Below are 13,953 nucleotides of genomic sequence, written 5' to 3' on the forward strand. Positions count from 1 at the left end.
TACAGAATTGCTGCTCCCTGCCGATGGGGAGGTGGCAGCCAGCGGGAGCTTTGGAAATGGCCATCTCTTTTGCTGGGGGGCTTATTGGAGAGTGAAAATGCTCAACCCAGGCAGTCTCAAGCCTGGTGCAGGGGAGGTGGGGGGAACTTCAGTCTCGGCAAGCGGGGCTGTGCCTGGCTGTCCGGCATGTTCATGTGGAAAGGTGGGAGAGAGCTGCTGCTGCCCATGGTGTGAGAAGGTCTGGTTAGGGTGCTCGCTCCTTCTGCCCCCAAGCTGAGAGCCACTTTAACAAGACACCCCTCCCTCTCCTTCCCCTGCCAGCATTAGGGGAGCATGAAATACTCTGATTCCTCATTAACCTTCCCCAGGTTCCAGATGTGCTGTCACACCTTCATCTTCATCATCCTCCCCTGTAGGTGGCAGTAGCTATACACGCACACCTGAAACAGCCAGTATGCGCTGGTCAGCTGATCTCTGGGCCCCACACTCCAATTCTGAGCTCAAAGGACCCTGTCCCACCACTATGGCTTCTAAGCGCAGATCCAAACACACGCTCTTCTCTTATTAGATCAAGTCTTTTGTCTTAAACAGTGTGCGTGTTACAGTGAGATTTTCTGGCACTTAAGCACAGAAAATAAAATCCGCTCGTGTTCAGGTGTTCCACACACACCCCATCTCTCTTATCCCCTACATCTGCTGAGGGAGGCTGTTGGCTTCCAGCACACTCCCAGCATACACGCTTGCTTCCTCTGCCTCTCCGATGGGGACACCTACTGGCTGCGCCATCCCCTGCCCCCCCATAGCTGTTAGCATGCAGGAGGTGAAGGGCTGAGCGTTGGAGCAGTGAAATATGGGGTTTATCCAGCACAGCAGGCTCTTTGCATAGGTGCTAGAAATGTATGGGCAGCTTATCTCTGGTAGCTGCTGAATGCCCTGGCCCTGTGTCATTGCTCTGTTCGTCCCAGCCCTGTGGCATGCCGGGAAGAGGGATGGGAGGCTTGCAGTTGGAAGTTCTGGTTTTTAACTGTTAACCTTAATTTAAATGAAACTCTGGCTTGGCACTTAATTCCATAAGGGCTCCACCCAGCTGTGTGGGTGGTAGGAGCAGCACCCTAATCTCTGCTTGCTGGCAGGAAGCTTGTGTGCATCCTTGTACAGGGTGGGGTCTTGGTTCTTGAGTCTGCACGAGTCATCCTGTCTCTGCTCCATGGAATTCCCTCAGCAAACAGCCAAACTCTCGCTTTCTTTACTAGAAACTAATCCAGCTGTTTCCAGATTGCTGTAAATTGGCTCCCTTGGTTTCAGAAACAATGACTGCTTGTGCTGTAGGGCGCTGAGCCCAAAACTCAGTCACATCATCAGTGCTCAGCCCAATGTCTTGCCACTGGGTGCTGAGCTCTCCTGAAAACGTGGCTCCTGCCCAAAGAGTCCGCAGCCTAAAGCAGTAGGCAAGACTGAGTGTGTTGGGGAAACCCAACAGTGGGGCTAGCATGGCCCATCTCCAACAGATTCAGGAAATAACTTTTCTCTTGCCAGAACTTCTGAAGCAGCTCTTCTTAGTGCAGCAATGGGGTCTGTGCGGCTGGACCCCAGTACCTGTGTGGGGAGCCCCATTGAAGCCAGTGGTGCTCCCTACAGATACAGAGCTCTCCTCTGAGTTCATTGCGGGATTGAACCCTTGCTTCTTTGTAAAGAATAACTGGCCAAGATGGCACTGAGAAGGATCCCAAGCTGCTCTGTGCCTTCCCGCAAAGCTCTTTGGAGTGAGCATCTCTCCAAATAAGTTGCATTAGGCAGATATCTCAAGTAGCATTACATAAGGGCTAATGTACCATGTCTAGTCATCTTGTATGCTGGAAGATGGCAGGTGGTGAATCTACTGACCTGGTTCCTGTAGTAGGCTGTTTCACTAGACAAAGCTTTCCCCCTGCAGATGGCAGTGTCTTACAATGATGGTGCAGATAGATGTGAAGAGAAATAAACAAATGACTTCCAGGGAGAGGTCTACAAAATCCTGTAGTTTGTGTGTTTGATCATTGAGCTCAGTAGAGAACTTGTTTGCCCTTTGTTTATATGGGCCTTTCAGTTATGTAGCTTGGACTGAGAAAGTCAAAGCAATTTCCCAGACTGGGGAAGAATGTCACACCTTTTTGGAGCACAGCAGGCCTGTGGCAGAGTGCTGGCGTCAGGGGGCGAGCAAATGGTAGTTTGATTGACTAGCCTTGGCACTAAAGTGTCCTATGAGGGGTTCACTGCTTCTCTGCACACCTCTGATCTGGGAGGGCGACTGTTCTGCAGAGCAGTGTGCTGTACTGCACAGAGGAAGCTGGTCCAAAGGTACCCTTGTGTAAGACCTTGTGCGGGGAGGCTGTCGATGAGGGTGGGGTTATGTGACAACTGTTTTGGGACAGGAATTGAGGGACGTTACATCCTCCTGCCCCCCCTAATAAACTACAGGGCAAATTAGGCAGCTTCCAGCTCATGCAGGGATATCCCAGGACATGTGTGAGAGCAGGTAAATGAGAGAGGTGTTGACACCTTTTTTGGTCCTTAGGCCTGTTCCTCTGCCTTAACAGATTCTTTCTCCTGCACTAGTGCTGCATCTTCCACACCGTAATGCAAACATTGTCGACTCCATGAGACCTGCTGCCCTGACTTCGCTTCTCTTTTCTCTATGCAGAATCATCAAAAATATCGTCAAGAACTTCAAGTATATTTATGGCCTGAGGTTTGAGGCAACAGGTCTGGAGAACTTCCAGATCAAGGAGCCATGTGTCATCGTGTCAAATCATCAGAGCATCCTGGACATGATCGGTGAGTTGCTTGGGTTGAGAAAGAAGCTGTCTCATTTGAAAGTGAACTGTTGGGTGCACCTAGCTTTGCTGTTGGGGAAATCCTGCGCTTGCCCCTGATTTGGGGAGTCTCCAAGCCTTGTAGTGGAAGAGGCTCCAGGAGACCTGTCTGTATGTCACACAGTGCATTGGTCAGTTCTGCCTATGGGAATTGCCATTTACGATGTTGAAAGCTACAGCAGTGTTTTGAGTGGGGAGATGCACAGTGTAATGGGGTATTGGGTGAGCAGGGAGGGGTATACTTGCGGTTGGGCTCTCTCCACAGAGCAGTGGAAGTGCTGAGCTCTGTAGCCTGGTACGTAGTGATCTAGGTATTGCCAGACTGGATCAGACCCAAGGTCCATCTAGTCCAGTATCCAGTCCATGACAGTGATCACTGCTAGATGCTTCAGAGGCAGATGTAAGAACAGCAGTGGGATAATCAAACACAGGCACGCAAGAGGGACTCAGTGTGGCTTACAGCAGGGGTATGAGAGTCCTAGTTTGAATGGTCACTGACTGGCTTCGTGCCCCCTCAGGAGAAGAATGTGGCTCCCCCCCCTTTTTCCTTCTGCCCATGCTCTCTAGTGATCCTCTGCAGGATACTTTTTACTACAGCTCACTGAGGCTCTGAACAGGTTTAGCTGTACCACCCCAATTACTGACCCATGGCAGGCATGGGTCAAGTCTTAGCCTTCAGTTGAGTGGAAAGGTTCTTCTGCCCTTGCCCTGAAATAAAGGCCAAGGTCTCCCCATGGCTTAGGGCCTGTTACTTCATTCAGAATTTGAAGGCTGTCCTATTAGGAAGGTTGGCTTGCAGCCCTCTGTCCTGCAAAGACAGAAAAGGCCAGCCATGCAGTGAGGTATGTGGAGTGACACCTGGAGGCCATACTTCCACTTTCTCCAGGTTGGGACAGTAATTGGATCCTGTGCATCATCCTTCCATGGGTAGATATGCCAGCTGGAATGCCTCTTGTTGCACTGTCTGGCTCGCTTGGGTACGTCCCAAAGGCTTGTTCATCTTAATAGATAACGTTAGCATGACAGGGGTAGTGAAAGGGTTTTAACAACAAACCACCAGAAAATAAGCTAATGGAGCCCTTCAAACGAGGGAGGAGACTCTGGTACACCTACTTTCTAGCTGCAACCTGTCTGGTGGCTCAGCAATTGAAACGACATTATTATTATTATTTATCATAGTGCCTTAGCCTGTCATGGACCAGGAAGCCATTGTGCAGGTGCTGTACAAACACAACTAGAGTCTAGGATCACCTGTTTCTTCCAAAGGTGGTGGTGTTGTAACCCCATCTTGCAGACAAGGGAGTAAGCAGGGAGGGTCTAAGGCAAAGTGAGGAGTGATGGCAGAGTTGGGAATAAAACCGCAGTTTCCTCCATCGCAGCGCGATGATCCAGCCATTGGCTCCTGCTGCCACCCTGTAAGTGCAAAACATTAAAAAAATTGCCTTTCTGGGCTGCAGCCCCTGTTAGAGAGGAAGAGGCTCCCCTAGCCATGGCAAGCATATGGGTCCCTTCTGCCATGCTCCTGCTGCAGAACCAAGGAAGCCCCTGAGGCAGAGCTGTTGAACAGGTGGTTATTTTACATCTCCTTCCCTTCCCCTCCCACCCACACCCCTTTCTCGTTCCATCCTCTTATGACTAAGTCTCTTCGGTGTCTAATGCCTGAAAGCTGCTGAAAGGCACGTGGTGGTTTGCGAGCTAGCGATGCTTCTGAATCAGCAAGGGATCATCTTTGCAAAGCTCTCTGGCTGCTGCCGCCCTTCCTGTACATGCAGCCTGTTGCACCCATTCACTTTGGGTGCTTGGCAGCAAGCCTGGGTTGGGTCACTCGTACACTGCCGATCTGGTTTGTGGGTGGAGAGAAGGGTTTTCTTGTTGTCATGGCTTATTGTGGGTGGGCTTCTTACACTCTCTCCCTTCACCCTGGGCTTAGGGTTGATGGAAATCCTCCCAGATAACTGTGTTCAGATCGGCAAGAAGGAGCTGCTGTACATGGGCCCTGTGGGCCTGATAATGTACCTGGGTGGTGTCATCTTCATCAACAGGAAGAGTACGAGCAATGCCAAGACAGTGATGGCCCAGGTTGCCCAGACCATGTTGGATGAGAACGTGAGTACAGTATATGCCAATAGGCTTTGTGAGTGCTGGGCACTGCTTGCATTTGTTACCAAGTAGAGGGCTGCATGTGCTGGAATATTAGTCAGACACTGGATTAAGGATGCGGGAGGGTGGGATACTATGAGAAGTATTGTCTGACCTCTAGTACCTGGTGGCTAGTGTAAACTTCAAATGCCAGCCCTGGCTGTAGCTATATCCTGCAGCAAAATCTTCTGCGGGGGTTCCAAACAACTAGGAACAGAGGCATGCTATCTATGATCCGACAGAACCTCTCTAGAGAAGTTGTGGGTTAATTCTACAGCTAACTTTTGGTGTGCCAACAAATGGACTTCATGGTTTATCTCACTGTCTTACAGGTGAAAGTGTGGGTGTACCCGGAGGGCACGCGGAACGGGAATGGTGACTTGTTACCATTCAAGAAAGGAGCTTTTCATCTCGCTATACAGGCACAGGTAACGCTGGTCAGCTTCTTTCACAGCCAAAGCACTATACGGGCCTTCCAGTGAAAGGTCTACCTATGGTGACCAGATACTGGCAACACGGGGTTCTTTAGCGGTCCAAAATGGGGGCATGATAAGACACCCTTTGAAGTGAACACTGTCTTCAGAGCACCCAAGATAGTAAGTTGCAGAGAGAAGCAGCTTTCTCACCGGGCTCCCAGAAGTATGGGAGCCTCCTTTGAAAATGGCACCTGAAACTTTTTCAGATAAATGGGTTGGTGGGGACTGCCCTCCTTGGTGCATGGGGAGGAGATGATGGCCAGCCAATACCATGGCGTAGCTAGCATTCTCCTCCAGGACAATCCCATGAAACGTGATCAAATTCTGGCTAACTTGGCTCCTTCTACTACTAGCTTGCATTATAGCTTCTAAAGTCCTAGTTCTAAGTCACACATCTAGCCTGCAATAACTTGGGTTAGAACCCGCCTTTGTCAATTAGATCCCTCCTTTAGCCAATTGAATCACTTCCTCGGTGCTGCCTGCTCTACAGTGCATGGTGACCCGGCAGGTGCTGTGGTGTCTGCGTTGTTTAGCACAGTGCAAGACGGGACTGATTGATTAGTGCCATATCTTGGAAGAAACCAAGATTTAAAATGTGCTTCGCTACATACAAATGCTGCATAACCGGGTTTAAGGACTTCTCCATGTTCCTGCAAGTACAAGAACTGGTGACTCGGCAGGTTCTGGAGAACAGCCCTATACTGGGAGGTCTGGGGGATCAGCTTGTCCAACATTGCTGAAGGCTGCAACGTTTCTTGAGTGATCCCACTGAAAGTGCAGAAGGTGCAGGTGCTGCCTCTTGGTGGCCCTCCCGCAGAGTACTCCTGTGGGGCAAGTCTTAAACTTGAAATGAAAGGCACCTTGGAGTAGCTATTAAATATGGCGAACTATGGTGGCTTTAAACCAGTGGCTCTCAACCCTTCCCGATGACTGTACTCCTTTCAGATGTCTGATTTGTCTTGCATACCCTCAAGTTTCACCTCACTTAAAAACCACTTGCTTAGTAAATCAGACATAAAAATACTTTCTCACTTTTTTACCATATAATTATAAAATCAATCAGAATATAAATATTGTACTTGCATTTCAGTGGGTAGTACACAGAGCAGTATAAACAAGTCATTGTCTGTATGAAAATTTAGTTTGTACTGACTTTGCTAGTGGTTTTTATGTAGCCTGTGGTAAAACTAGGCAAATCTCTAGCTGAGTTGAGGTACCCCTGGTTGAAAACCATGGCTTTAAACCCCTGCCTCTACCAGATCCATCAGACTTAATGGTGACTGAGCACAGGCTTCAGTGTACTAAACCTTAGGCTCTACATGCAGCAAAATGTATTTTCCCCCTCAGCCCTAGATGAGCCAAACCATTGAAAAGCATCTGGAATGGGTTTGCAGATCTATAGATAGGACAAGCAGTTGCTTCTGGGAGCATTGTTCCTCTTGTATATTTAAATTTGTTTGTGCCAATGGCTACCTCCTTCCTGGGGATGAGTTACTGTGAGGACGAGAGCCCCTACTGCAGGGTGTGATCTAGCAAGCACTGGGGCAAGGAGAGCATTGGATGCCCCATCTTGCAAGCTTGTCAGTATGGGGCTCCTATAAGATTGAATACAACCTCAGGGGTAAAGAAATGAATGCAAGTCCTTAACACTGGAGTCTTTGTTAGTGCTTGTTCCTTTAAAGCAGCTTCTGGACTCCATTTCTATGGAAATGGCTGCTCCTTCCTGTGCAGCCTGTGGCATTGTTTTATAGGGTCTTCAATGCCGTCTCTTTTTCTTAAAATGACAAGATCCTTGAGTGGCTAATAAGGGAGCACTCAGAACAGCTCCTTATCTTAATTGTTGTTGTTTTTCTAGAATTGCTGAGTGGGTGGGGTAGAGTGACCAGATAGCAAGAGTAAAAAGATCAGGACAGGGGGTCGGGGGGTAATAGGTGCCTATATAAGAAAAAGCCCCCAAAATTGGGACTGTCCCTATAAAATTGGGACATCTGGTCACCCTAGGATGGGGTCTGGCCTACCACTGTGGAGCAGATGCTGCAGCAAAGGTGGGTTTAGGGGAATTTTGAGGACCTGGGAGGATTCCATTCTGCTGAATGGGGACCAATTGCAGTAAGCTAAAGGTCTCTCAGTAGATTCCAGTGTCGACCTCGCCTCTAAGCCCTAAGGCCATGCCACAAGGATGTTGTCTCAAGCTGGCACCATACTGCAGTTCTGCTATTAACTGGGGCCCAGCAGTGTAGCTTATTCTGTAACTCTATCCAGTAGCCACTTGACTGTCTCTCAGCGATATCTGCCAATACATGTGGACCTAACCCTAACACCCGGCTGGGGCAAGCCAGAGGTGAACTTCCCAATCTGAATTTTTTGCCAGATACTCAGCTGCTTGGAAGAGATGCATGATTTAGCTTGAGCAACTGTGTTCCCTGCCCACCCTCCCCAAATCTGTTAACTCTTCCCCTAAAAAGGCTTAAATATTTTAGGTGACGATGCCACAGAGGATAATTTAGACCAGATTTTTGGCCTAAATTATCCTAATTTGGATAGCCATCAGTTACTGCCTCGCCAGACAGTGCGAACAGTATGACTTGCATCTTAATATTGGGGTTTCCTTTAGCACATAGACAGGCCATGGGGAAATCCTTGAACTTGCGTGACTTGCAGGCAGCCTTGCTTCCCTGTCTTAATCCAAGAAATGGCTCTTGGCAGGTATCCTGCAGAAGTTGGACCTGAACCTAAAGAGACAAGAGTTTGGCCTAGATTTAGACTGGGAGGACAAAATCTTGGACTGCGTTAGTTCTCCTCTTCTTGGTCGTGCTGGTTTCCCACATTGGTGCTTTGGTCTTGCACCAGCTCTCTTGTATCCAAAACAGGCCCCCAAACAACAAACCTCAACCTCTCCAAAGCTTTGGGAGCACGTAGGCATGCATATCCTGGTTTAGACACACCAAACCTCCACAGTGTGACACAGGCTCCATAGCCAGACATGCTGTACTCTCAGCTCAAGCAGGTTTTTTTCTTTGCATATGAAGATCTCAAGCTCAGATACTACAGTGGTAGGTTCCAGGGAGAAACCATAAGACTTCTGCGCTTTGGGCAAATGAACTTCAGTCTTGCTGGCTTAACCATTGTTGGCTTATGGAGGTGTCTCTGCAAGCCCTTCTTGGCTGCTGAACTGATCTGAACCTCCAAAACCAAAAATTGTTCCTGTCTCATTTGTGGAGGGCAGATTAACCACCAGTGAATGTTACTCTCTGCTGCACTAGAAACGAGGCATGTTTCAGAAGCTGTGCCACTTGTGGGCTGAAGGTTTGGTGCTCTCTGAGACGTGCAGGTGTCTGATTTCTCGCCACTCCCAAAGCAGAATCCTTCAGTGGCCCCAGCCATTTGCTGACCGACCATCTGATCTTAAATCTCTGGGCTTTTTTTAAAGTTAAGTCCATGCTGGTGAAAGATGCAGCACCACAGCCCAGGGAAAGTATCCTTTTTGATCTCTAATGGGTGCGGTGCAGGCAGCAGCCATGCCAACCTAGAGCCGCTATCTCCCAGGAGAAACTTGTCTGCAGCCCTAGAAACCGAATACTTCCTGGGGCTTTATATGCTAGTTGCCACCCCTTCATTCTGAAATGGCTGCTGCTAAGCATCTGACAGCCCTGTATTTTGAATGCTTATGTATTCCTGTGTGTCATTGGGGTTTGGGAGGGAGCATATGATTCTAGTCAGCCATTCCTCAGGCCTTGTCAACCCTCCAAATGCTTTGCCAGGATAGCTAGGCTAACGCTACCCGCAGTGTAGACACAGTGAGGTGGCAGAAGGAACTGTCTGCTGGTGTAGCTAAACCCCCTTCCTGAACAGCACTTCTGTGCTGACAGAAGTGCTCTTTTATTGACACAGCTGGGTCTACGCTGTACACTTTTGCCAGCATAGCTAAGTCGGCTGAGGGGGTGATACTTTTTTTCCTTTGCATGCTGCTAGCCAACATAGCCCAAAACTTTGTAGCGTAGACTATGCTCCAGTGCACATGGCATCCATCCCGCTCTCTGTTGTGCATCCTGGGGAAACAGCCACAACTTATACAGGCTGTGGTCTGGATCGTTTAATTTCCAACTCTGTGTAGTGGCTGGTTAGAGGAGTTTATTAAACTGTAACATGGTAGGTTCTACAGCTGAAGATCAACTCCTGTCTGTCATCTAAAGTAGTTATCTTTTGTGACCATTGTACTGTGACCATTTTTCTCTTCACCCAATTCTTTCTTTCTTTCTTTTTTTCTTTTTAAATACAATTTAAATGGTCTCCAGCACACTGGAAGCGGATATCGCTTGCAATGGTGCAGTGGCCTGCTGAGCAGATACATGGAGGATTCTAGTTTCCCAGGCCGCTACTTTGGAACTTTACGAAGTTCACTTGAAGCGGAGTAGCTAGGCAGTTTTCTTCCAGGTTTCTTCAGGCTAGGAAGTCCTACCAGACTCTGAAAACCAAACACTGTACTGCTTGCTATCTCAGGTCTATTCTGTGTTTGTGGAGGGCATGATGTTTGTATGTAAACAAGCTTCAATATACCAGGAGCAGAAGGGACCATAACTGACAGTGAAGCAGAAAATATTGAGATTGTAGCTCTTAATCTATTTCCTGTATATTTGTCTCCACCTCCTTGATCTCTAATGGGCAGATCAAACCCAGTGTGGAGCCTGTGACTTGATTTAAGCCAATTGCAGCTAAAGACCACAAATCAATGTACAAATTAACCACCCAGTAACAAGTCATTAAAGATGGATTTCTAGAGACTGGGCTAAGGACAACATCTGACAAGGTGGCTGGCTTCATTTACATTCTCAGTAAGTTGCCAATGATAGATTAAAAATAGCTGCCTTTACTTCTCCATCTTTCTCTGTGAGAGGCATTGCCTTGCTCATAAATGATTGCAAACAGTGATTCCTGTTCCTAAATGTTTAACCAGCACTAGCTGGCCTGCTCCCTCTTGTGTGCTCAGAGGCATTTGCGGTGCATGTTCGAGCTGCTTTTCAACCTAGGGAGTTGCAGGGTTAAACGTGGCTGAGGAGGATGGTGGCTTGAGGAGGTTTTGAATTGGGAGAGTAACTTTGTGGCTAAAGCACTGGCCTGAGACCTCAGGTCAATTCCCAGCACTGCTGCAAGCTCCCTGTGACCTTAGGAAAATCACTTGGGCTCCACAAAGGTGTGGCAGTGTCTAATTTTCAATGGGAGTTAAGCTCCTAATACCATTCTGAAGATCCAGGCCTTAATCTTTTACTCCATTTTACATATGGGAATGGAGAGAGTAACTGACTCCTACCCTCTGTTGGCTTTGGGGACTGTAGGCTCATCAGAGTTACGACTCTGCTCTGTATTTGTAGACAACCTAGCACAATGGGGGCTCAGTGTTGGTGGGTGCCAGGCTATTGTAATACAAAAAACCTCTAACTTTCTGGTACTTTTTTCCTCCCCTTTAAAGGTTCCAGTTATTCCTGTGGTGTATTCCTCGTTCTCTTCATTTTACAATCCAGCCAAGAAGCTATTTACATCAGGTACTGTACTGCTTTGAACCCCTCTTATTTATGGGTGGACTCTGTATTTCTGGTCTCCCAGCAGAAGAAAAGCTGGGCTCAAGGCAGAGTTGTTGAGACACCTTTATTTGGGCATTCCTGTCACAGTGGCTGTCCTCTTACTAAGTTCTGTTTGTTCAGTTTCTTGGAGTCTTCCAGAGCCGGATTGTCCAAGGCACTCAGTACCTATGATCAGGGCTAGATGGTTTGTGGTGGGTTGTTTGTTTGTGTGTGTTTGTTTGTTTTTTTTCCCAGCAGAGCTGGTCTCAGATAGTGCTCAGTCAATTGAGCTCTCTTGACCATCTGGCCCTTAGGTGCCCAAGTAGGAGCTCAGCTCTTCTGAAAAGCAGCCTCCAAATCTCCTTCACTTAAACTGTTGCACTCTGACCCCAGTGGTGAGAGTAGCATATGGGCAAGAGGGGGCAATGCTTGGTGCTGGGCCAGGATTGTTTCTATGTGCTGTGTTGGGCCAGCTGCTCTAAGATGCAAAGCAGGGTGCATTTAGGCACCTCTGGGGACCAGGGATCAAATTCTTGCATCTTACAAGCGTCTTAAGCAGCTGCTAACCTTCCAAAGCCCCCCAGATTACTTGGCTCAACAGGCAGTCTCCCCTGGGAAGGGTGGGGAGGCCCAGGGATAGAATGTCAGGGGATGCTGTCGGTGGGTCACAGTTTGCTCTGGCAGCATATCGTATGCCCGGTTCCTTTCAGCTCCTTGCTTCAATGAGCAAATCCAGTAAGGAGTCAGTGACAGCAGCAACTAGAAGCTTTTTAGGATAATCCTTGGAGAAAATCATCTGCTTCTGTCTCCTTGCTCTTTTCGCTCACCACCAGGCCACTCCTGTCCCAGTGTCCCTCATCTGGCATCTCAATTCTTCTCCCATTGTCTGCGGGTTTAGTAATCTCGCTGCTGGGCTTGTCCTCCAGAGGTGATGAGCCTTGGGCTAGGGGGCTGTAAAATGGAGAGGACACTGACCTCCTTTTGAAAAAGCACTTTGAGATCTTTGGATGGAAAGTGCTATGTAAGAGCTAGGCTGTGGTCTTATTACCTAAAGAGGCAGCTCTGGACCTGTGGTAGAAATATCTCTACAGAAATTGGGGCGTAGGGAGAGGGGTAAGCACCCTGCTGCACTAGAGAATTGGCTGAGGCGTGGTCCAGTTAACTCTCATCTGGCCCATACTTGCAATAGATGATGGACAAAAAGAGAATGTGTGAACAAAGCATCTGACACTGTTGTGTTGTGCACAGTTGGCAATGTCCTAGGCTGTCGTAATCAGCAGATGCTTCCTGTGCTCCGGCCTGCTTCCCCAGCACGTGCAGGCTAGGTCACTGGGTTGGCTTTTTGGCTGACCTGTTATCTCAAGAATATCAAATGCACCTGGTCCTGTAAGAGACAGCACCTAAAGGGCTCCTGCTGCCTCCTAAACACTCTTGCAAGGTGAGGCTGGAGTTTCTTTAACTGATCACTCAGGAGCTTTTGGCGTCAAAGGAATGAATTGTAATTCTCTCCCCAAGGACTTCCTAAGTGTTGTCCTAGCTGGGTTCGGCAGCACCTGCTCTGCCTGACGGCTCTACCCAGCCCTTGTGACAGTAAAGGGCACCCTGAGAACTGAGTAACTAAGAACTTCTTTCAGAAGTAGCTATTGTTACTTTTCTTGAGTGGGTACTTAGCAGTCCTGTTGAGTCCCGTAAATGCCATTGCATGCCACAGTGGTTCCTGCTGCTTCAGAAGAGAATCTGGGGGGTATGTGGCTTGCTCTAGCAGGCTTGTTGCAACAGCAGGGTCTGTTGGTTTAATTATCCAAAAAAATCTTGCTCTGCACAGCAAAAACCACCACCAGAGAACTGTACTGCTGGGCAGCCATGGGGAGGGTTGCTGGCACTTCTTACAGTCTGGGGAAATCCAAACAGGATTGCATGGGTTCCAAATGAATGTGTGCCCCCATGGGTGGGAGGGTTAAGGGGGAAATATCACCTAGCCAAATCAAAAATGTGAGCCAAGTGGCCTGGCCTCAAGTGAAGCGCACCTTGGCTTGATTGTGGCTTTCAATGACCGGGACCTAAGCAGATTAGATAAGGCCAGAGGGTGTGTAGCTCAATTGAGGAGCAGAAGTAGTTTACTTGCAGAAGCAAAGCTTTAAAGATCGAGTGGAAGTTTCTTGTTTCAGACCATGCTCTTACTGTGTATGTATTAACTTACCCCTATGATCCCACCAAATACCTCCAAGGATCTAAAGGTTCCCAGAGAGTAAGATCTTGTTCCAGGTGGTTCAATTCACTCCCTAGGGTGAGGCCTAAGACACACTTGGGTATTGAATGTAGAAATGCAAAACCCTGGGTGTCACAGGCCTTGTATGTTGCGTAACGTTGCTGCTCATGACACGACACAGGTCCAAGAAAATCTGCTCTGTTGAATGCTAATAGCCACTTGCTTGTGTATGTAAGTGGGTTATGCTGTCAGAATCCTTTCTAGAGAATCTTTGTTAGTAACAGCTACAAAAATTACCCTGCTTTCTAAAAAGTCACACCGGTGACCTTTTGCAATGGACTCTAATTGGAGGCTCTTACGGTCTCTGCCACTAGCCTGGTGGGGACAGGGAAAGGAGTTGCAAGTTCTGCCAGGTTCGTCTGTTTGCAGCATTTCCTGCAATAGGAAGCCATGAACGCTTGGAGTCTGAGTTCCTGCTGCCAGGAACTTGTACACAGCCTTGTGACACAGATGAAAATGAACTATCCCCACTAATGGCTGTTCCCGCTGATGTAATGGTGCACTTAAACTGTATCGTGGTAACTAGCACGTGCGAGCTTTGCTATGCTGTCTGCTGTGGCCATGTCTGCTGGGCTACCGGGAGTTGTGAAGTTGGGGATTATGACTGGTATCTTAGTCATAGGGAGGGTGGAGAATGGCCATCTAATGGCCAAATGCAG

General features: G+C 48.3%; 1 protein-coding gene across 1 annotated transcript in view; it reads left to right on the forward strand.

The window, feature by feature from the left end:
- Positions 1 to 13,953, forward strand: part of AGPAT2 (1-acylglycerol-3-phosphate O-acyltransferase 2) — a 29,297-nt gene that overhangs the window by 12,564 nt on the left and 2,780 nt on the right. Inside the window, exons 2-5 of the mRNA XM_048822656.2 lie at positions 2,681 to 2,814; positions 4,783 to 4,958; positions 5,324 to 5,419; positions 10,935 to 11,007. Coding sequence (XP_048678613.2) covers positions 2,681 to 2,814; positions 4,783 to 4,958; positions 5,324 to 5,419; positions 10,935 to 11,007 — 479 coding nt within the window. The remainder of the gene's footprint in view (positions 1 to 2,680; positions 2,815 to 4,782; positions 4,959 to 5,323; positions 5,420 to 10,934; positions 11,008 to 13,953) is intronic.

Source organism: Caretta caretta, chromosome 16, assembly GCF_965140235.1.
Source record: "Caretta caretta isolate rCarCar2 chromosome 16, rCarCar1.hap1, whole genome shotgun sequence".
Lineage (NCBI taxonomy): Eukaryota > Metazoa > Chordata > Testudines > Cheloniidae > Caretta > Caretta caretta.